The following is a 23,841-nucleotide window of genomic DNA, read 5'->3' on the forward strand; positions in this document are numbered from 1 at the left end:
GTTTTCAGCTTGGACAGATTTTGTGTCCAGGGCATTTCTGGGGCTAACTGGCAGTACAGATTACACATATAGATAGTTCTTATACATCTCTGGAACTCATGTTCTCTCTTAGGAACAACTCTTCCCAATTATATAATCATGCTGTTAGCTTTGAGGGGGTGTCAATAATTTGTAAAAACTGGGGGTGTCACTGAGTTTGTCAGATCTGAGTGATGCTTTTTACTACAGGGGTCATGCAACAATTTAAAGTATGAATTGTTGGAGAATAGTGGACCACTAGAATATTAGTTTAAAAAAGGAATTTTGGGGCTGGGCGTGGTGGCTCCCGCCTGTAATCCCAGCACTTTGGGAGGCCGAGGTGGGCGGATCACCTGAGGTAGGGAGTTCAAGACCAGTCTGACCATCATGGAGAAACCCCGTCTCTACTAAAAATACAAAATTAGCCGGGCATAGTGGCACATGCCTGTAATCCCAGTTACTCAGGAAGCTGAGGCAGGAGAATAGCTTGAACCCAGGAAGCAGAGGCTGCAGTGAGCCACGATCCTGCCATTGCACTCCAGCCTGGGCAACAAGAGCGAAACTCCGTCTCAAAAAAAAAACAGAATTTTTTATTTGAATTGAAGGGGCTGTTTCCTACTTTAAGTTATTACACGTGCCACCCTAAAAACTACATATCCCATCAGGCACTGACTGTCCCAAGAATTGGGTGGATCTCTGCTGTGGTGTCTGCTTTTAATTGGTTTAAAAGAAAAAGTCATCCTCCACAATGTCAGCAAGGAAGATGAGTTTTCTGAATGAGCAATTTGGAGTTAAAGAAGTCTCCTGTTGATGTCTTTATTTCTTCACATTCCACTACAGTTTTTTTTTGTTTTTTGTTTTTTGTTTTTTTTTTGAGATGGAGTCTCGCTTTGTTGCCCAGGTTAGGGTGCCATGGCACTATCTCGACTCGCTGCAACCTCTGCCTCTTGGATTCAAGTAATTCTCCTGCCTCAGCCTCCCGAGTAGCTGGAATTACAGGTGCCTGCCACAATGCCCAGCTAATTTTTTTGTATTTTTAATAGAGATGGGGTTTCACCATGTTGGCCAGGCTGGTCTCGAACTCCTGAGTTCAGGTGATCTGCCCACCTCGGCCTCCCAAAATGCTGGGATTACAGGTGTGAGCCACTGCGCCCAGCCCAGCCTTTTTTTTTTTTTTTTTTTTTTTGAGACAGAGTCTCGCTCTGTTACCCAGGCTGGAGTGCAGTGGCATGATCTGGGCTCACTGCAACCTCCGCCTCCCGTGTTCAAGTGATTCTCCTGCCTCAGCCTCCTGAGTAGCTGGGATTACAGGCACGCACCACCAAGCCTGGCTAATTTTTGTATTTTAGTAGAGACGGGGTTTCACCATGTTAGCCTGGTGGTGAACTCCTGACCTCAGGAGATCCACCCTCCTTGGCCTCCCAAAGTGCTGGGATTACAGGCGTGCGCTACCTAGCCTGGCCTCTGTATTTTTATTTATTAACATTTCAGCTGGAAATGTTTTCTGACTGCTATATTCCTTTGTACAGTTCAGTAGTATTATCTTACAAGAAACAGTTAAAGAATCCTTAGTAAGAGTAAAATGGGATTTGGTCCTGTTGTGCATTCCTGTAATCCCAGCAGTTTGAGAGGCCAAGGCAGGCAGATCACTTGAGATCAGGAATTCAGACCAGCCTGGCCAACATGGCGAAACCCCATCTCTACTAAAAATACAAAAATTAGCTGGGCGTGGTGGCGCACATCTGTAATCCCAGCTACTTGGGAGGCTGAGTCGGGAAAATCACTTGAACCCGGGAGGCAGTGGCGAGGTAAGAGACCAGCCTGGGCAGCATGGCCAGACCCCATCTCTACCAAAAAAGGACAAAAATTAACCGGGCATGGTAGCACACGCCTGTAGTCCTCGCTACTCAGGAGGCTGAGGTGGGAGGAGAAGATCACTTGAGCCTGGGAGGTGGAGGTTGCAGGAAGCTGAGATTGCACCACTGCACTCCAGCCTAAACGACAGTGTGAGACCGTGTCAAAAAAGAAAGTAAAATGGACTTTTTTTTTTTTTTTTACCTTATTCTCATCACAAAATAAACCTATTTAAGCAAATTCTATTTCTGCTTTCATGTTTCAAGTGAAAGTAAAAGGTGAAAGCTTGCTTGCTTGCTTTTTTTTTTGAGACAGCCTCTCTCTGTTGCCCAGGCTGGAGTGCAGTGGCGAGATCTCGGCTCTGCAATCTCCGCCTCCCCTGTCTGGCTAATTTTTTTTTTTTTTTTTTTTTTTAAGTAGAGACCAGGTTTCACCATGTTGGCCAGGCTGGTCTTGAACTCCTGGCTTCACCTGAATCACCTGTGTCGGACTCCCAAAGTGCTGGGATTTCAGGCGTGAGCCACCGTGCCTGGCCTAGTGAAAGCTTTCTTTGCAGTTGATTTTGTAGACTAATATTTCCATTATGGAGTTAATCTGCTATATATTTTTAAGGATAAGAGTATCTGAATTTCTCTGGGGAAATAACACTATTTAAATGTTTGGAAATGTCCGAAAATTTATTGATTAGTGTTAATATTTAATATTAAGTCCTTGGCTGGGCGCGGTGGCTCACACCTGTAATCCCAGCACTTTGGGAGGCTGAGGCGGGTGGATCACGATGTCAAGAGATGGAGACCATCCTGGCCAACATGGTGAAACCCCGTCTCTACTAAAAATACAAAAAGTTAGCCGGGCATGGTAGCAGGTGCCTGTAGTCCCAGCTACTCGGGAGGCTGAGGCAGGAGAGTGGTGTGAACCCGGGAGGCGGAGCTTGCAGTAAGCCAAGATCACGCTACTGCACTCCAGCCTGGGCGACAGTGAGACTCCTTCTCAAAAAAAAAAAAAGTCCTCAACATCTATTTATGCTATAGATGTGTATGCTACCCTCTAGGGCAGTAGTAATAAATAATGGCTGGGTGCGAAGGCTCACGCCTGTAATCCCAGCACTTTGGGAGGCCGAGGTGGGCAGATCACGAGGTTCAGGAGTTCGAGACCAGCCTGGCCAACATGGGGAAACCTTGTCTCTACTAAAAATACAAAAATTGGCCAGGCACGGTGGCAGGACCCTGTAATCCCAGCTACTCAGGAGGCTGAGGCAGGAGAATTGCTTGAACCTGGGAGGTGCAGGTTGCAGTGAGCTGAGATCATGCCACTGGACTCCAGCCTGAGTGACAGAGCAAGACTCCATCTCGAAAAAAAAAATAATAATAATATATGTGCTAATTTCTTTACTTGTAATCCCCACCCCGAGTTGATCTTTTCAACATCAACGTTTAGCTCAAATTTTTTTTCCTTCCCTGGACAACTAACTGGTTGATCCTGCCTCTCTATTGGCATCTAATAATACTCTGTCACCCCTGCCATACTGGTGTTCCTATAAGGAAAGGACTATATCAATTTTCTTATCAAAGACACTTGATAAGGCACTTATCAAAAAGCACTTGACGCATGGCACACATGATGAAGTGATGATTATTGGGTGAATATATGTTGGAATTCATTATCAACTGTCAGGTGCCATCCCTGAGGATAGATAGAATTAATTGTGTTTTAATATTTTCTAGGGGTGGGTGAAAGAAGTAGTGGTTAATCTTGAAGATCTATGTTAACTGACCCTGATTTCCCTTAAATACCACCTGAGTTCCATTCCTGGTGGATTTGAAGAGGAGAGTCTCCTCTAGCCTCATTGAAACTCTTTTTGTGGATTTGATGACCTTATGGATATTGCCAAAGTTTAAGGCATTGGATTTTAGTCCCAGCCTTGCAGCTTACACACACACCTCGTTGCTCCCCAGATTTCTGGAGATTGTCATTCAGTAAGCCATGCATACTTTTTTTGTTTTAATGCTCCTGGGTATTTTTGATAAGCATCTAGAGTTGACACCTACTGGCTTGACCTAGTAACTATTGTATGTGATTTTTTTCTCTTAAAATGTTTGAAGATAGTTGAAACGATTAACTCATAAATCTGTTGCCTCAGCCTTGACAACTACTATATATTCAACAGAAATCTCTCGTTTGTCTCTTCTTTATTCTCATTGCTGCCATTCTGGTCCAAGCTTTTATTGTCTGCCATGTGAAATATATTATCTTCTAGATGGCTTTACTCTTTTCTCTGTTTTCTCCCTTTCTGTCAGTCTTTGACATTGCTGATTGATGTAGTCTTAGTACATGTGCACGCACATTTATTATCTCAAAAAAGTCCTTTACAGTTCTCTGAATGCATCATGCTTACTGGTATTCTTTTACGTTTGCTCTCCTATCTCCCTCATCTTAAATACCCTGCCCTCTTCTCTCTGAAGCGTTAAATCCTTAAAGACGCAGATTCAATTGTTACTCCCTTTAAAATCCATTTACTATGCAGTATTAAAGGAATACAGAGGATATAATGAATAAGACCCTATTTCATACACATAAGATATCACTGATTGTGAGAGGAACTATCTTGTGTCTCACTGAGAAAGAAATACTACCATTGAAACTATAACATGACTGCAAAATACATCTTAATTTCAGGAAAAAACAATGAATCTGTGAAATACAGCATAAGGAATACCATTGGTTTGCACTCAGTCTGAAAAACATAGCCAGTACATTTGAAGTCCCCTATGTGCCCCTTTACCATCTTATACACTCCTTTATCCTGAATTTGGTATTTATCATTTGGTTCTTTTATACTTTAATAGGCCCCCTGAAGACCTTGGAGAATAAGCTGTTATAATCCTTTATTTTAAACAAGTTTTAGGTGTACAATATTTCCAAGTTATCCATCACTTAATAAAATTACACCATTGACTATTGAAATACATCTGCTCAAGTTTCTTCTCTGTTATATTATATTTCTATTTTTGCTGTCTACGGGGAGGTTACAGAACTCACCTTCTCAACGTGATCCCTCTGCAACCCATTGGCTTTTGAAGAGGTGATGACAGCTGGTGCTAGCTGTATATACACTGATTAGGACTTTCTGGGCAGAGAAGCCAGTGCTTCTGGTGGCCCTCTGGGAAAGGTATTCTAGTTTACATGTTTTGTTATCACTTCTCATGGCCAGGTGAACTGTGTAGCTGTAAAAATCAGGCCTGCCATCTAAAAGACTTAATATCATACTTGAGACATTACAGGGTTTCAGTCACAATTTTGTGTCCCCCCTCCCCCCCCGAGACAGAGCCTTGCTCTGTCACCCAGGCTGGAGTGCAGTGGCATGATGTCAGCTCACTGCAACCTCCACCTCCCGGGTTCAAGCAATTCTCCTGCCTCAGCCTCCCGATTAGCTGGGTTTACAGGTGCCCACTACCACGCCTGGGTAATTTTTGTATTGTTAGTAGAGATGGGGTTTCACTATGTTGGCCAGGCTGGTCTTGAACTCCTGACCTCAAGTGATCTACTCGCCTTGGCCTCCCAAAGTGCTGGGATTACAGGTGTGAGCTTCAGTCACAATTTTTAACAACCACAATGCTGGTTTCCCTGGGGAATTGTATTTTCCTCTGGGGAATTCTATCAGAAATGGGATTATTTCTATTTTGTCCTTCCTTCAGCCTCATTAATTGGTCAAAAGGGCATTAACCCATTCAACCCTCTTTAATAATGTGGCATACACTTTTGACTACAGCTTTCACAACTTAGTTATACTTTGTATTGAGAAAATAGAGCTGCCCTGTGCTGAGCCAGTATTATGGAGTCAACCTCAGTCTAGGGGTAGGACCTTTGCCTTCTCAGAGTTCTGGTTTACTTTAACAATAATGAATGTTGTTCATGTGATGATTTTGCTTTTGGAAGTGTCTACTAGCTCAAAAGTAGTATTATAGTTTGAGATTCTTCCTAGTGAGACAACGTTAACAAATTCATAGGATTAAACTGAGAATTTGGCTTTTTTAATATGTATATAGGTGTGGACACTGCAAGAGACTTGCTCCTGAGTATGAAGCTGCAGCTACCAGATTAAAAGGAATAGTCCCATTAGCAAAGGTAAGTACAGGTGGATTCTTCACTAAAGGACATGAAGTATTTTAAAAAGTAATTTGTTGTCTCAGCTTTGTTACATGAAAAAAAAAACAGTAATAAATAGTTTGTAAGATTAACATTCATTTTCTCTACTCTTATTCTGCTAAGAAGAGTGAATACTAGTTTCTGGGCAAATACACAACTGACTTATAGTTTCAAAAGATTAAAAGTAGTGGCTGGGCACGATGGCTCATGCCTGTTATCCCAACACTTTGGGAGGCCGAGGTGGGTGGATCACGAAGTCAAGAGATTGAGACCATCCTAGCCAACATGGTGAAACCCTGTCTCAACTAAAAATAGAAAAATTAGCTGGGTGTGATGGCACGTGCCTGTAGTCCCAGCTACTCAGGAGACTGAGGCAGGAGAATTGCTTGAACCCAGGAGATGAAGGTTGCAGTGAGCCAAGATCGGGCCACTGCACTCCAGCCTGGTGACAGAGCGAGACTCCGTCTCAAAAACAAACAAACAAAAAATTTTAAAGTAGTGAGACTAAGGAAATTACTGGCATAAGAAGTAAAATAGACCAGGTATGGTGCCTCACAGCTGTAATTCCAGCACTTTGGGATGATCACTTGAGGCCAGGAGTTTGTTGCCTGGGCAACAAAGTAAGACCTCATCTCTACAAAAAATTTAAAAAGCTGGGTGTGTTGGCTCACACCTGTAGTCCCAGCTTCTCAAAAGGCTGAAGCAGGAGGATTGCTTGAGGCTGCAGTGAACTATGACCACATTACTAGACTTCAGCCTAGGTGACAGAGTAAGACCCTGTCTCTTAAAAAAAAAAAAAAAAAAAGTGTAATCCCAGTACTTTGGGAAGCCAAGGCAAGTAGATCACTTGAGACCAGCCTGGGCAACATGGCAAAATTCCATCTCTACTAAAGATACAGGCGGGCTTCCATAGTCCCAGCTACTCAGAGGCTGAGGTGGAAGGATTGCTTAAGCCAGAGAGGTTGAGGCTGCAGTGAGCTGTGATTGAGCCATTGCACTCTAGCCTGGGCAATAGAGCGAAACCCTATCTCAAAAAAAAAAAAGTAGTAAAGTATATGGTAAATAAGAATTAAAGATGGAAAGCAGAAGTACAGCTATAAAGGTTAAAATAATCATTGCGGCTGGGCACGGTGGCTCACGCCTGTAATCCCAGCACTTTGACAGGCTGAGGAGGGCGGATCACCTGAGGTCAGGAGTTCGAGACCCGCCTGGCCAACATGGTGAAACCCCGTCTCTACTAAAAAATATAAAAATTAGCCATGTGTGGTGGCAGGTGCCTGTAATCCCAGCTACTTGGAAGGCTGAGACAGGACAATCACTTGAACCCAGGGGGGCGGAGGTTGCAGTGAGCTGAGATCATGCCACTGTACTCCAGCCTGGGCGACAGAGCAAGACTCCATCTCAAAAAATAATAATAATCTATGAGTAAATGAGTTCCCTAAACTGCCATATGATAATCACAATGATGGGAATACGAAAATGATATGAGGATATTGATGAAAATGGTCAACTGTAAACTTGGTATTTGTTTTTACAATTAAAGTAATGCTTCCAGAATTTTGCCATTCTGTAGTAAACCCGTAGTTGTTCTAGTCTAAAAGCTCATACCTCTGCCAGCCACAAATAGTTCATATATAAGGCTATTTTTGGAAATTACTTTTAATCCTATCAAGCAGCTTGCCATAGGAAAAAAAATTCAATCACAGCCAGGCGCTGTGGCTCACACCTGTAATCCCAGCACTTTGGAAGGCCAAGGTGGGTGGATCTCCTGAGGTCTGGAGTTCAAGACCAGCCTGGCCAACATGGTGAAACCCCGTCTCTACTAAAAATACAAAAATTAGTCAAGCATGGTGGCCGGTGCCTGTAATCCCAGCTACTCGGGAGGCTAAGGCAGGAGAATGGCTTGAACCCATGGGGTGGAGGTTGCAGTGAGCCGAATTCACGCCATTGCACTCCAGCCTGGGCAACAAGAGTGAAACTCCGTCTCAAAAAAAAAAGAAGAAAATTCAATCACAATTCCTACCTGTGTGACTATAGACACATTAATTTTCTGGATCTTAGTTTACCCATCTTAGAGCATAAGGATCATACTTCATAATCTTGTGGAGATTAAATGAGATAATATATGCAAAGTACTTGTGCCTGGGTTGGAGTAAGTGGCTAGTTCCAGGAAATTATTTTCCTTCTTCCTGATAGGTCTCACTAGATCGGTTATGTTATGGTATAGCCCAGATTTAAACTAGCTCAGGGTACGTGTACAAGTATTGGTACCTTTGATAATTGCTCTAGATGATTTGCAAAATCAAATTACATTCCACCTAAAGGATATGTACCCCCATGGATATATCCCCTTGGTGATAGTTGTAATCAAAGTAAGCCACTGTTAATAATTTAAGTGATTTATCCCTCATGTGTTCTGAGGCAGAAAAAAGACGAAGACCACTGCTTTAGCTGATAGAGACTACAAGGGCAGAATTTAAACAGTAACTTGGCATTTTATGTGAGGCCTAGGAATCTCAATTTTAAAGAATTCCTTAGGCAGTTCTGATGTAGTTAGGCAAGCTCCAGTCTGCCTTTAAAATCTAATGTTCTGTGGCATGTATGCCAAGAATTCCTTGATCCCCTTAGGATTTGACCAATCCTAGTATTTTGAGACTATAGGAAGAATCTGCAGCAGAAACTTGGATAAGAAAATAGTTTGTGTATTTTGATCTTTAGGTTGATTGCACTGCCAACACTAACACCTGTAATAAATATGGAGTCAGTGGATATCCAACCCTGAAGATATTTAGAGATGGTGAAGAAGCAGGTGCTTATGATGGACCTAGGACTGCTGGTAAGGATCCTGAACTACATTCTGGAAACTGATGTTAAGTACCTTATTCTTTGTAGTGGAAATATAAAAATGTGTTTTTCTACACAGTATACTTTCAGTCTTAAAAATTCCTCATCTAAGAGGTCAGTTCAGTGGTAACAAAAGACCTCTCTAAATGAACAGATTATATAAGTAATATAGAAAATACACAAACTTGATTTATAAGGTCAGCTCGACATTTTTTCATTTTACAAATATTTATTGAGTAATTACTGTGTGCCAGATATTCTAAATATACTAGGTCGTTGGCATTTATTGATAAAACAGACAAGGTCCCTACTCTTGTGAAGCTAACATTCTGGGGGATGAGGGGGAGAAGGCAACAAACAAGTTTTAAAAATATAGATGAGCTGGGTGCAGTGGCACGTACCTATAGTTTTAGCTATTCGAGAGGCTGAGGTGAGAGACTCTCTTGAGCGCAGCCTGGGCAATATAAGTTAGTCCCCATCTCCAATAAAAAGTTTGGGCCGGGGCCGGGGCCGGGATCGGTGGCTCACGCCTGTAATCCCAGCACTTTGGGAGGCCGAGGCAGGTGGATCACGAGGTCAGGAGATCGAGACCGTCCTGGCTAACACAGCAAAACCCCATCTCTACTAAAAATACAAAAAATTAGCCGGGCATGGTGGCGGGCGCCTGTAGTCCTAGCTGCTTGGGAGGCTGAGGCAGGAGAATGGGGTGAACCCGGGAGGCGGAGCTTGCAGTGAGCCGAGATCACGCCACTGCACTCCAGCATGGGTGACAGAGCGAGACTGCGTCTCAAAAAAAAAAAAAAAAAAAGTGTGGTCCGGGCACAGTGGCTCACATCTATAATCCCAGCACTTTGGGAAGCTGAGGTGGGCAGATCACGAGGTCAGGAATTTGAGACCAGCCTGGCCAGCATTGTGAAACCCCATTTCTACTAAAAATAGAAAAAATTAGCACTGGGCGTGGTGGCACATGCCTGTAATCCCAGCTACTCAGAAGGCTGAGGCAGGAGAATCGCTTGAACCCAGGAGGCGGAGGTTGCAGTGAGCCAAGATTGTGTCACAGCACTCCAGCCTGAGCGACAGAGCGAGACTCCATCTCCACAAAAAAAAAAAAAAAAAAAAAAAAAAAAAGGTATGTGTGTTATCTCCTGTATATGTGGATAACCATCTCATACCCATTAGGATGGCTACTATTTAAAAAAAAAAAAAACAAAATAGGCCGGGCGCGGTGGCTCACGCCTGTAATCCTAGCACTTTGGGAGGCTGAGGCTGGCAGATCACCTGAGGTCGGGAGTTCGAGACCAGCTTGACCAACATGGGAAAACCCTGTCACTACTAAAAACACAAAATTAGCCAGGAGTGATGGTGCATGCCTGTAATCCCAGCTACTCGGGAGGCTGAGGCAGGAGAATCGCTTGAACCTGGGAGGCGGGGTTGCGGTGAGCCAAGATCGTGCCATTGTACTCCAGCCTGGGCAACAAGAAGGAAACTCCGTCTCAAAACAACAACAACAACAAAATAGCCAATGTTAGCGTGGATGTAGAGAAATTGGAAACTTTGTGCACTATTAGGGATGTAAAATGAGACAACCACTATGGAAAACACAGTATGGTGGTTCCTTTAAAAATTAAAAATAGGGCTGGGCCTGGTGGCTCATGCCTATAATCCCAGCACTTTGGGAGGCCAAGGCAGGCGGATCATTTGAGATCAGGAGTTTGAGGCCAGCTGGGACAACATGGTGAAACCCTCTCTCTACTAAAAATACAAAAATTAGCTGGGTATGATGGCGCATACCTGTAATCCCAGCTACCTGGGAGGCTGAGGCAGGAGGATAGCTTGAGCCCGGGAGGCGGAGGTTGTGGTGAGTCGAGATCGGGCCACTGCACTCCAGCCTGGGGAACAAAGCAAGACTCTGTCCCAAAAAAAAAAAAAAAAAAAAAGATAAAAAAAATTGGAAGGCCAGGCATGGTAGCTCATGACTGTAATCCCAGCTCTTTGGGAGGCCAAGGTAGGTAGATCACTTGAGGTCAGGAGTTCGAGACCAGCCTGGCCAACATGGTGAAACCCTGTCTCCACCAAAAAATACAAAAATTAGCTGGGCGTGGTGCACACGTGTAGTCCTAGCTACTTGAGAGGCTAAGGCAGGAGAATCGCTTGAACCTGGAAGGTGGAGGTTGCAGTGAGCTGAGATTACACCACTGCACTCCAGCCTGGGTGACAGAGTGAGACCCTGTCTCAAAAAAAAATAAAAATGAAAATAAAATTACCAGGCCAGGTACGGTGGCTCACGTCTGTAATCCCAGCACTTTGGGAGGCTGAGGCGGGCGGATCGCAAGGTCAGGAGAGCGAGACCATCCTGGCTAACACATTGAAACCCCGTCTCTACTAAAAATACAAAAAATTAGCCGGGTGCAGTGGCGGCTGCCTGTAGTTCCAGCTACTCGGGAGGCTGAGGCAGGAGAATGGCGTGAACCCGGGAGGCGGAGCTTGCAGTAAGCCGAGATAGCGCCACTGCAGTCTGGCCTGGGCGAAAGAGCGAGACTCTGTCTCAAAAATAAGTAAGTAAGTAAATAAATAAATAAATAAATAAAATTTACCATATATATGATCCAGCTTCTGTATACCCACTTCTGAATATACATTAAATTCTCACTTAATGTTGTCTATAGATTCTTGGAAGCTGTGACTTTTAAGTGAAACAACCTATAACAAAACTTGTTTTTTTTTTTTTCCTCATCAATGTTATAGGAAACAGTGTTATTCTAGGACTTGCTATGCATTCTTTCTCTTGAAGTTGCAGTCTCTGAGAACATATGAATAATATTAAGTGAGGACTTATTGTATACCCAAAAGAAGATAGTTGTACACCTACATCCACAGCAGCATTATTCATAGTAGCCAAAAGGTAGAAGTAACCCAAGTATCTATCAGTGAATGAATAGTAAACAAAATATGGTATATGCATCCAGTGGAAGATTATTCAGCCTTAAAGAAGAAAATTCTGACTACATGCTGCTATATGATTCCACTTACATGAGGTAGCACAAATAGTATACAAAATTGTATGTTTAAAAATGGTTAACAAGGGCCGGGCATGGTGGCTCACGCCTGTAATCCCAGCACTTTGGGAGGTCAAGGTGGGCAGATCATGAGGTCAGGAGTTCAAGACCAGCCTGGCCAGCCAACATAGTGAAACCCCATCTGTACTAAAAATACAAAAAATAAGCCGGGCATGGTGGCAGGAGCCTGTAATTCCAGCTACTCGGGAGGCTGAGGCAGGAGAATTGCTTGAACCCAGGAGGTGGATGTTGCAGTGAGCCAATGTTGCAATCACGCCATTGCACTCCAGCCTGGGTGACAAGAGTGAAACTCCATCTCAAACAATCAAACAAAAAAATGGTTTAACAAGGCTCATGGCCTGAAATCCCAGCACTTTGGGAAGTTGAGGCAGGTGGTTTGCTTGAGCCTAGGAGTTGGAGGCCATCCTGGGCAACATAGTGAGACCCCGTCTTTATAAAAATACAAAAAACTAGCCAGGCGGGATGGTGCATGCCTGTAGACCCAGCTACTCAGGAGACTGAGGCGAGAGGTCTGATTGACACTGGGAGGTTAAGGCTGCAGTGAGCAATGATCATGCCACTGGACTCCAGCCTGGGTGACAGAAGGAGACCCTGTCTCAAAAAAAAAAGATTGGAAACAAATGTCCATCAGTTTTGCAATTGTGTCTGGTTAAATAAACTATGGCACATTTATAGTGAAACACTATGCATTGTAAACAATGTTTCTGTTAAAAAAAAAACTTTTTTTTTTTTTTGAGACGGAGTCTCGCACTGTCACCCAGGCTGGAGTGCAGTGGCACGACCTCAGCTCACTGCAAGCTCTGCCTCCCGGGTTCACGCCACTCTCCTGCCTCAGCCTCCCGAGTAGCTGGGGACCACAGGCACCCGCCACCATGCCCGGCTAATTTTTTTGTTATTTTTAGTGGAGACGAGTTTCACCGTGTTAGCCAGGATGGTCTCAATCTCCTGACCTTGTGATCTGCCCGCCTCGGCCTCCCAAAGTGCTGTGATTACAGGCGTGAGCCACCATGCCCGGCCGAAAAAACTTTTTAAAACAATAATAATAAAAAACGCTATGCCACTGTAATAAAAGGTTGAGGTAGCTATGTATATATAATTGCCTGTTTATGCAGAAAATGTCTGGAAGGATATACAAGAAACTGAAATCTTGGCTGGGTGTGGTGGCTCACACCTGTAATCCCAGCACTTTGGGAGGCCAAGGTAGGTGGATCACGAGGTCAGGAGATCGAGACCATCCTGTCTAACACAGTGAAACCCCGTCTCTACTAAAAAAATATAAAAAAAAGTAGCTGGGCATGGTGGCGGGCACCTGTAGTCCCAGCTACTTGGGAGGCTGAAGTAGGAGAATGGCGTGAACACGGGAGGCAGAGCTTGCAGTGAGCTGAGATTGTGCCACTGCACTCCAGCCTGGGTGACAGAGCAAGACTCTGTCTCAAAAACAAAAAAAAACAAAAAAAAACTGAAATCTTTTAAGGAGAAAACTGGGTGACTAGGGACAAGGGTGGCAAGAAGATTTCATCTTACACTCTTTTGTACCTTCTGAATTGTGAGTCATGAATAATTGCCTTCTCAAAAATTATAAATAAGTTGTGTTGTTATAACTTTTATTTTGACTTCTAAGATGGAATTGTCAGCCACCTGAAGAAGCAGGCAGGACCAGCTTCAGTGCCTCTCAGGACTGAGGAAGAATTTAAGAAATTCATTAGTGATAAAGATGCCTCTATAGTAGGTAAGTAGCAAATATTAAACCGTGCCACAGAATTGTCAGTTTGGTTTCCAAAACCCTCCATGTCTGGGAAAGCCACAGAATTAAAGCAGTTAAGGAAACCTTGGGGCAGTTGAAAAGGCAACTGACAGAATTGGGTCAGCAATTACTATAATGTACTATAGTACATTATATAATTACTATATAATGTAATTATAATGTGGGGGGCAATTGGTGTTTTATTTGAGTGGGTTTGTGTTCTCATAGATATAAAGGTTTAATTTCAATTAAAGGACTAGGAGGGGTGGGTGTGGGGGAAAAAAATAAAGGACTAGGGTAGGAATATCTTCAGCATTTTCTAATGCTTCTTAAACTCTGAGATTTGACTCACAATAGGGTAGTTATGACTGAAAATAAGGTTTTAAGGTAGGAAGATACAAGTAAATAATAAACCTCTGCTATTTTCACAAAAATTAGGGAACTTAAAATTTAAAATCAGATCGCTAGGATTTGTCTTGTTTTTGCAGCATTCATTGCTTTCTCATGTGTTGTAGTATCTCATTTTTAAATGACATGAGCCAGTTAAACACTTTCTGCATCTTAGATGTTCATTGTTTTGTTTTTTAAATGTGATATATGATAAATTTGACTAAAAAATAAATTTAAACATAAAAGCTATGTTTGTGCTTCTCTTAGTCGCCTAATTACTGTAATAAAACTGACTTTCGCCTGGCTCAGTGGCTCACGCCTGTAATCCCAGCACTTTGGGAGGCTGAAGCAGGCGGATCACCTGAGGTCGGGAGTTTGAGACCAACCTGACCAACATGGAGAAACCCCGTCTCTACTAAAAATACAAAATTAGCTGAGCATGGTGGCACATGCCTGTAATCTCAGCTACTTGGAAGGCTGAGGCAGGAGAAACGCTTGAACCCGGGAGGCGGAGGTTGGGGTGAGCTAAGATCGTGCCATTGTACTCCAGCCTGGGCAACAATAACAAAACTCTGTCGCAAAAAAAAAAAAAAAAAGTGACTTTCTGGCAGCAGAATATGGTTTACTGTTTAAATTTGGCTAAAAGCCACTTTTTATCATCTAGATTTTACTGATTCTTTATATTTTACAAGGAGTTAGCATGTATTTATTAAACATTTATGTTTTAGTCACTTTTCTAAATGAGTAGTTCTGAAGACAAATAGAGAGAAGGAAAAAAATTGCGTGAAGTGGTTTACAGTTTATTTTGACATATCATCTTAATTTAATCCTTCTGATACCTGAAATAGTCCCTGAAACTCCTAAGTTAAGCAATTTGCCCAAATTTGTTCAATTATGAGAAAGTAGAATGAAGACTTGAACACTGAACAAATTTTCTCCCTGGTTCTCTCAAGAAATGTTTCTGTAAAGGGTAGAGGGAAAATTCTCATCCTAAATATTGTGCCTGTCTGAGGTAGTCATGGCAAAGCAGACCCAGTCCTCAAAATAGAATGAAACCCTTAAAAAATAGACGTTTATGGTTTGGAATGTCTATCTGTCAGCACTTATTGCTTCTTCCTTGTGTTTAATATTTTCTGTATAGGTTTTTTCGATGATTCATTCAGTGAAGCTCACTCCGAGTTCCTAAAAGCAGCCAGCAACTTGAGAGATAACTACCGATTTGCACATACGAATGTTGAGTCTCTGGTGAACGAGTATGATGATAATGGAGAGTAAGTGACTGAGTTGAATCTCCTGACCAAGTATTATTGTGTGAACTGGTGATACTGATTGATTGGGACAAGGTTTCACTCTGTCACCCAGGCTGGAGTGCAGTGGTGCGATCTCTGCTCACTGCAACCTCCGCCTCCCAGGTTCAAACGATTCTCGCGCCTCAACCTCTTGAGTAGCTGGGAGTACAGGCATGCGCCACCACACCCTGCTAATTTTTGTATTTTTAGTAGAGACAGGGTTTCACCATGTTGCCCAGGCTGGTCTCAAATTCCTGGCCTCAAGTGTTCCACCCACCTTGGCCTCCCAAAGTGCTGAGATTACAGGCATGAGCCACCGCACCCAGCTGAATTGGTCATTTTTATACCTAATTTTTCCCAAGCGTTTATTGAGTACTTTCAAGGCATTATGCTACATGCCCAGAAACTATTGCTGCCTTCAAGGAACATCCCTCTATCTAGTAGAGGGAGATTGTATGCATGAACATATATAAAAATGAAAGTGTAAGTGTATGTAGAACTATATACAGAGTGGTTGGAAGTACAAAAGAGGGAGTGTTTTTTTCTTCTTTTGGGGTGGGGGGTAATATCAGAAAAATTCATAGAGGGGGTGACTCTTGAAGGATCAGTTTTCTCTGGAAGGTTATGGCCTTTGAAATAAAAATTATTCCAGATAGAGCACCAGGAGTGAAGGCCTTGAGATGTAAGATAGCCTAGGCATGTTGGGGCCCATAGTACTGCTGGAGTATTGTTTGTGATTGAGATCATAATGAAAGACAAGATTGGAGTATTAAGCAGAGACCAAATTATAAATTTTAAGTGCCATACAAAAGAGCTTTGATTTTATCTTTTAGACATTTGAGAGCCATTGAAAGACTTTGGGCTGGGGAGTAATGCCTAGTGTTCCATTACTGGAATACTAAGCTTGTGGGAGTTATTTATATCCTCCTACTCAAGGTCATTGCCAAGGTCTGATCTTTCACAAAAACAATTTGCAGCCTCCCGCGTAAATGGGTTAAATTTGTGAATAAGTCACTGTCAACCACATGATAATGGTTTGAAGGGGGAGTGGTGCAAGGCATTCTAAGGATTCAAAGGAGAATTCTAAGGATTATAAGGAGAATCTAAACTGAGGATGACATGTGAGAGTCTAAACTCGGTCAACAGCATTAGTGGCAATGGATAGGAAGGGGTGAGTATAAAAAATGTAAACAATAGTCACTAACCGTGTGTGAAAAGAAGAATCAGAGTAAGTTTGAGGTTTTTTTAAATTTTTTTCAGACAGAGTCTGGCCCTTGTTGCCCAGGCTGGAGTGCAGTGGCGCGATCTCAGCTCACGACAACCTCCGCCTCCTGGGTTCAAGTGATTCTCCTGCCTCAGCCTCCTGAGTAGCTAGGATTACAGGTGTGCACCACCACACCTGGCTAGTTTTTTGTATTTTTTGTAGAGACAGGGTTTCATCATATTGGCCAGTCTGGTCTCAAACTCCTGACCTGAGGTGATCTGTCTGCCTCGGGCTTCCAAAGTGTTGGGATTACAGGTGTGAGCCACCACACCCGGCCTGCTATTGTTTCTAAAGGTTTGAAAATCTACTCTAACCCCCTTTTGAGATAATGAAAAAGCTGAAGCCCAGAAGGATTAAATTGAGACCTGGTCCAACGTGTTTGGAATTAGTTGGGGGAACTATGATTAGAACCACGTTCTCTTAATTTTCTAACCCAACATTTAGTAAACCCTATACCCAATTATTGCACTTAAGATTAAGGTGGTTAGCATCTTAGTGTTAATGAGAAGGTCATGTTGCTGAGTCTGTGGTACTAGAAAAGAGTCCTTATGTGCTTAGATGTTGCTAGTTAAAAGTGGCAGCAAAAGTAGATAGTCTGAGCTTTACATGAAACATGGGAGCTCCACCTGTAATCCCAGCATTTTTGGAGGCTGAGATGGATCATTTGAGCCTGGGAGTTCAAGACCACCCTTGGGAACATGGTGAGACCCCCATCTCTACAAAAATTTAAAAAATAAATTAGTTGTGCATGGTGGTGCACACCTGTGTTCTCAGCTATTTGGGCAGCTAAGGCAGGAGGATCACTTGAGCCTAGGAGTTCAAGGCTACAGTGAACTGTGATCACACCACTGCACTCCAGCCTGAGCAACAGAGTGAAATCCTATCTCAAAAAAAAAAAAAAAAAAAAAAAAGATGGGAGACAGTTCTTCTGCTATCTGCCTACTGAGACTTTTCTCTTTTTTTTAAGGGGTATCATCTTATTTCGTCCTTCACATCTCACTAACAAGTTTGAGGACAAGACTGTGGTATATACAGAGCAAAAAATGACCAGTGGCAAAATTAAAAAGTTTATCCAGGAAAACATGTGAGTACTTCTTTGTATCTTGTCTGGGATTTATTTGCTTGATTTTAGTTTGTTTACCTCAGTTATTAAGCAGAGCTATATTTTGGTTTAAACAGTCTATTCGGGGGGATTGTAATAATAATAGTTTGAGTTTATATTAAAGCAGTAATGTATGGGTGTCAGAACTCCTATTGTCATCCTGTAAGGTATATATTGCTCAGTACTTGTCCTAAATGTTTAAAATCTCTTTCCTTCATGAATGCTATCAGTTATTTTGTGGCAACTTTATGATATAGCTAAAAACTTGCCAAGCCAGTTGATAATAGATTATTTCATTTCAGTTTTGGTATCTGCCCTCACATGACAGAAGACAATAAAGATTTGATACAGGGCAAGGACTTACTTATTGCTTACTATGATGTGGACTATGAAAAGAATGCTAAAGGTTCCAACTACTGGAGAAACAGGTAATAAGAATTATGTTTTTCCCTCATGAACAAGTTTACCCAATGTATAAACAGTCCCTTCTAACTATCTTGTTGGTTCCTTAAGAATCTGTAAAACAATAAATGGTTCCTTAAGAAGATGTAAAAAAAAAAAAAAAAAAAATTAAAGTAACTATCCTGTTACCATGTGTGGTATAAGAGCAGGAAAGAATGGGAACATTTGGCTTCCAAATACTACATTTGAAGCCATAAGGACAAATAAACTGTTTTCACAATCTGTTGGGCGTGTATTTCGTAGGTGTTCCTTTGCTTTGTGACACAGTGACTCCAAGTAGAAGGTGGAAATTTGATATAAAATGCACTTAAAACATTGTGCTTACTTGCACATTGAGACTCTCAGTGCATTTTACCCTTACAGATTTTCTTTTCAGATCAGTCATTATGCCTATAATAGATTTCAGTTATATATTACAGCAAGATTTAGCAGGAATGCACCAGTTGATTGGGTATCACCAATTTGCCAGTGAAGTTCAGTAAGGCATTGAAGTATATCATAACCCTGTGTGTCAGTGCCCAAGAGCTCAGACTGTTCAGACTGATTTCAGAAGGCTAGAACTATAGAACTTAGTCTTTGCTTTCTAATCACTTGCTTCTTAGTTTCAAAAGTGCTTGACCACCCTGTATAGTCTTGGCACAAATGTCTCTTGTTTCCCACAGGGTAATGATGGTGGCAAAGAAATTCCTGGATGCTGGGCACAAACTCAACTTTGCTGTAGCTAGCCGCAAAACCTTTAGCCATGAACTTTCTGATTTTGGCTTGGAGAGCACTGCTGGAGAGATTCCTGTTGTTGCTATCAGAACTGCTAAAGGAGAGAAGTTTGTCATGCAGGAGGAGTTCTCGTGAGTTGCTAGTTGGGCTTTGATTCTCCAAGGCAATTATTAAAGCCTTTTATACTACAAAGGATTTCTAAAGAACAATAACCCTGGAATGTGAAGATAGGTCTTTTAATCAAGACCTATGACTGTCATTTTTCTCAATTTAAATATAGGTATTTTAGGCCAGGCGTGGTGGCTCACGCCTGTAATCCCAGCACTTTGGGAGCCTAAGGCAGGTGGATCGCCTAAGGTTGGGAGTTCGAGACCAGCCTGACCAACATAGAGAAACCCCGTCTCTACTAAAAATGCAAAAAAATTAGCCAGGCACGGTGGTGCATGCCTGTAATCCCAGCTACTCAGGAGGCTGAGGCAGGAGAATCGCTTGAACCTGGGAGGCAGAGGTTGCGGTGAGCCAAGATCGCGCCATTGCACTCCGGCCTGTACAACAAGAGTGAAACTCTGTCTCAAAAAAATAAATAAATAAAAATAAATAAATACATATAGGTACTTTAAGGATTATGATCCTTAATGAATTCCGAAAACTAATGAAAGGATGGCAGGTTGGAATTCTTACATGATTCCACTTGGTCATTAGAAATAGCAGATAAAGGCTGAGCGCAGTGGCTCACACTTGTAATCCCAGCACTTTGGGAGGCCAAGGCATGTGGATCACTTGAAGGCAGGAGTTAAAGACCAGCTGGCCCACATAGTGAAACCCTGTCTCTGCTAAAAATACAAAAATTAGCCGGGTATGACGGTGCACATCTGTAATTCCAGCTACTGGGGAGGCTGAGGCACCAGAATCACTTGAACCCGGGAGGCAGAGGTTGCCGTGAGCCGAGATCATGCCACTGTTCTCCAGCCTGGGTGACAGAGCAAGACTCTGTCTCAAAAAAAAAAAAAAAAAAAAAAATAAGATTGGACAGCCTCCTTTGGGCCAGATGTGGTGGCTCACACCTATAATCCCAGCACTTTGGGAGGCTGAGGCAGGAAGATCATTTGAGCCCATGAGTTTGAGGCCAGCCTGGGCAACATAGCAAGACCCCGTCTCCAAAAAATTTAAAAATCCAAAAAAAGATTGAACAGTCTCCTTGATACTGATGTAATTTCAAACCAAACCATTCCCCCCCTCATCCCTACAGAATGTATTTTCTTTTTGAAATACCATATGGGTCTAAAGTAAACTCAGAATCGGGAAGATCTGAAGACCCCAGAAACAATTTTTACCCTCACTTTCTGAGATTTTGGGAGATTGAGACAAGAGAAAATCTTCCTTGTGAGCCAGTCAATAAAACAAAATACTGTAAACACACACTATGCTCCAGAGCAATAAGACCTGGTTCTTTTACAAAAATGAATCTCCAGAAGACCAATGATTCTCCTTTCTCTGAACTTTCTAATCCACAAAGAACACACTAGAAATAAAAGGAACGGTTTGTTTCTTCAGTCAGTAGTTCTGCATATTGAGAGATAAGAGTCCCCCTTTTTTAGCCTTGAAAAGCTAAAATACGTAGTAACTCTTCAAAGAAATTGCTGTAATTTTCTCAGTGGTGGGAATAGATTAACAAGCCTTACCCTTGTTTTCCAATTGTAGGCGTGATGGGAAGGCTCTGGAGAGGTTCCTGCAGGATTACTTTGATGGCAATCTGAAGAGATACCTGAAGTCTGAACCTATCCCAGAGAGCAATGATGGGCCTGTGAAGGTGAGGTGCTCACAGCCTCATCAAGCTATGAGCAGTTGCCTCTCCTCATTTCTTTGTTCCAAAACTGTGGGGTCTAAATGAAGACTTTGTTGGCCATCTCTTTTTTTTTTTCGTCCTTACTCCCGAGTCATAAAATAAGCATTGGCAGGCCGAGCGGTAGCTCATGCCTGTAATCCCAGCATGAGGCAAAGGCAGGCACATCACAAGGTCAAGAGTTTGAGACCAGCCTGCCCAACATGATGAAACCCCGTATCTACTAAAAATACAAAAAAATCAGCTGGGCATGGTGGCGGGCGCCTGTAAGCCCAGTTACTCGGGAGGCTGAGGCAGGAGAATCGCTTGAACCCAGGAAGCAGAGGTTGCAGTGAGTCAAGATTATGCCACTGCACTCCAGCCTGGGCGACAAGAGCGAAACTCCATCTCAAAAACAAAAAGCGTTGGCAGGGCTCATAATGCTTGGTAGGGGCAAGAGTATAAAGCCTGCGTAGAATTTTCTGATGAAATTTATATTGGGCTAAGCTACTCTTGAGGATAAAGCAACCCCTAAGAACAGTGTGTTGCTTTGAATTTTTTTACAGAGATGTGGTCTTACTCTGTTGCCTCAGTCTTCTAAGTAGCTTGGACTGTAGGCATGTGCCACCAAGCTTGGCTTGAAATTATTTTAAGGAACGGTTGGGTAGCACTTCTGTGTCCTGTAACTTCCTGAACATAGTTTCACAGGTGACAGACATAGGAACAAGTTGGTATCTAGTGAATGACAACATCTTTAATACAATCTGTAAATGTGATTTGGGTTTCCATGACTTATTTTCCGTGGTAACACATCAAATTAGAGAGGGATTGGGTCTAGGAACAAATACAGTTGTGAATTTATTTTTTTATGTTACCAACTAGAGATTCTTCTGTGTTTTCCAGGTAGTGGTAGCAGAGAATTTTGATGAAATAGTGAATAATGAAAATAAAGATGTGCTGATTGAATTTTATGCCCCTTGGTGTGGTCACTGTAAGAACCTGGAGCCCAAGTATAAAGAACTTGGCGAGAAGGTAAGTGTGAACCCTATTCTGAGGATAACATTTGAGCGGGAGCAGTAAGTTTATGTATGTATTCAGCATTGGCTAATTTGCTTGGTTCCTAAGTACTGATAGATTTTTTTCCCAATTACTTGCTGTTTACTCACTTTCTCTTGACTGCCCCCTAGTGCTCCAGCCTGTGCTCAATCTAGATAATGGTTAAAAATATCTAAGGACTTCTGAATTTTGGTAATGGCTTACATGAATCCATATGGTCCTTCGTCTTATAACATTTGGCTTAGCCCCTGTAATGTCTTATTTAGACCAGTTAAATTTGAAGGTGGCAATATGTAGAGTCTTAATACAAGAGAAAAAAGGGAAGCTTGTGGAAAGTGAGGTACTACCATCTGCAAACCACTCTTCCCACCTGAACAGCAGTTTATTTGCTGGAATTACAGGTGCGCACCACCACACCCGGCTAATTTTTGTATTTTTAGTGTTTGAAGAATGAGATTGTTTTAAGTCTTCAATTGACTAAGTGTCCCTCTGTCACTGAAAACTTGAAATGTAAACATTTAACCTGTTTTATTAACAGCTCAGCAAAGACCCAAATATCGTCATAGCCAAGATGGATGCCACAGCCAATGATGTGCCTTCTCCATATGAAGTCAGAGGGTAAGTGGGTTAAAAATTAACAAAAGTGTCTAGGCAATAGATAGGAATAAAGCTTGTAACCACCAGGAAATCATTACTAGACATAGTTTTCATATTCCAGTTGAAGGCAGAACCACTGATTCCTTCTTGGCTTAAGAGTTCTGCAGCATGGGCCCACATAAGTGCTTAAAATTAATAAATGTTTCTTTCCCCAGTTTTCCTACCATATACTTCTCTCCAGCCAACAAGAAGCTAAATCCAAAGAAATATGAAGTAAGTGAATTGTCCCATATCCCCACAAATATATACACAGACATAAATACACACCCTTAAACATAGTTCTTTAATTGGGTTTATTTATTTATTTATTTATTTTTTTGAGACGGAGTTTCACTCTTGTTGCCTGGGCTGGAGTGCAGTGGCGTGATCTCGGCTCACCGTTCAAGTGATTCTCCTGCCTCAGCCTCCCGAGTAGCTGGGATTACAGGCATGCGCCACCACCCCAGCTAATTTTGTATTTTTAGTAGAGATGGGGTTGCTCCATGTTGGTCAGGCTGGTCTTGAACTCCTGACCTCAGGTGATCCGCCTGCCTTGGCCTCCCAAAGTGCTGGGATTACAGGCGTGAGCCACCGTGCCAGGCTAATTGGGTTTATTTAACTAAAAACTCTTTAAACTCTCATGGGCAGTATATGTGGCTGCTAATATGCTTTTACAAATTCAGAAGTCTTCCTGTTTGGGTGGGGCAGATCAGGGTTCTTTAAAAAGTTACATGTTTAAGGTAATCTTTCTGTTTTCAGGGTGGCCGTGAATTAAGTGATTTTATTAGCTATCTACAACGAGAAGCTACAAACCCCCCTGTAATTCAAGAAGAAAAACCCAAGAAGAAGAAGAAGGCACAGGAGGATCTCTAAAGCAGTAGCCAAACACCACTTTGTAAAAGGACTCTTCCACCAGAGATGGGAAAACCATTGGGGAGGACTAGGACCCATATGGGAATTATTACCTCTCAGGGCCGAGAGGACAGAATGGATATAATCTGAATCCTGTTAAATTTTCTCTAAACTGTTTCTTAGCTGCACTGTTTATGGAAATACCAGGACCAGTTTATGTTTGTGGTTTTGGGAAAAATTATTTGTGTTGGGGGAAATGTCGTGGGGGTGGGGTTGAGTTGGGGGTATTTTCTAATTTTTTTTGTACATTTGGAACAGTGACAATAAATGAGACCCCTTTAAACTGTCTTATTTTCCACAAGATTGAGAACCAGATGTTCTCTACACACTATCATTGTTCAATAGAGCTTTCTTCAGTAATGGAAATGCTCTGTAATCTACACTGTTCAGTACAGGTGGCTATGGAGCATCTGAAATATGGCTAGAAACTACATTTTTAGTTTTCATTAATTTAAATAGCCATACAGTTGCTACCATACTGGTCACTGCAGCTGTAGACTGACTGACTGGG

General features: G+C 42.3%; 1 protein-coding gene across 1 annotated transcript in view; it reads left to right on the forward strand.

Moving 5' to 3' along the window:
* Window positions 1–23,613, forward strand: part of PDIA3 (protein disulfide isomerase family A member 3) — a 25,984-nt gene extending 2,371 nt beyond the window's left edge. Inside the window, exons 2-13 of the mRNA XM_054452221.2 lie at window positions 5,919–5,997; window positions 8,737–8,854; window positions 13,561–13,668; window positions 15,215–15,344; window positions 17,594–17,710; window positions 18,031–18,156; window positions 18,853–19,035; window positions 20,606–20,714; window positions 21,630–21,758; window positions 22,321–22,400; window positions 22,595–22,652; window positions 23,178–23,613. Coding sequence (XP_054308196.1) covers window positions 5,919–5,997; window positions 8,737–8,854; window positions 13,561–13,668; window positions 15,215–15,344; window positions 17,594–17,710; window positions 18,031–18,156; window positions 18,853–19,035; window positions 20,606–20,714; window positions 21,630–21,758; window positions 22,321–22,400; window positions 22,595–22,652; window positions 23,178–23,291 — 1,351 coding nt within the window. The 3' untranslated portion in view covers window positions 23,292–23,613. The remainder of the gene's footprint in view (window positions 1–5,918; window positions 5,998–8,736; window positions 8,855–13,560; window positions 13,669–15,214; window positions 15,345–17,593; window positions 17,711–18,030; window positions 18,157–18,852; window positions 19,036–20,605; window positions 20,715–21,629; window positions 21,759–22,320; window positions 22,401–22,594; window positions 22,653–23,177) is intronic.
* Window positions 23,614–23,841: the final 228 nt, after the last annotated feature.

The sequence above is a fragment of the Pongo pygmaeus genome, chromosome 16 (genome assembly GCF_028885625.2).
Source record: "Pongo pygmaeus isolate AG05252 chromosome 16, NHGRI_mPonPyg2-v2.0_pri, whole genome shotgun sequence".
Lineage (NCBI taxonomy): Eukaryota > Metazoa > Chordata > Mammalia > Primates > Hominidae > Pongo > Pongo pygmaeus.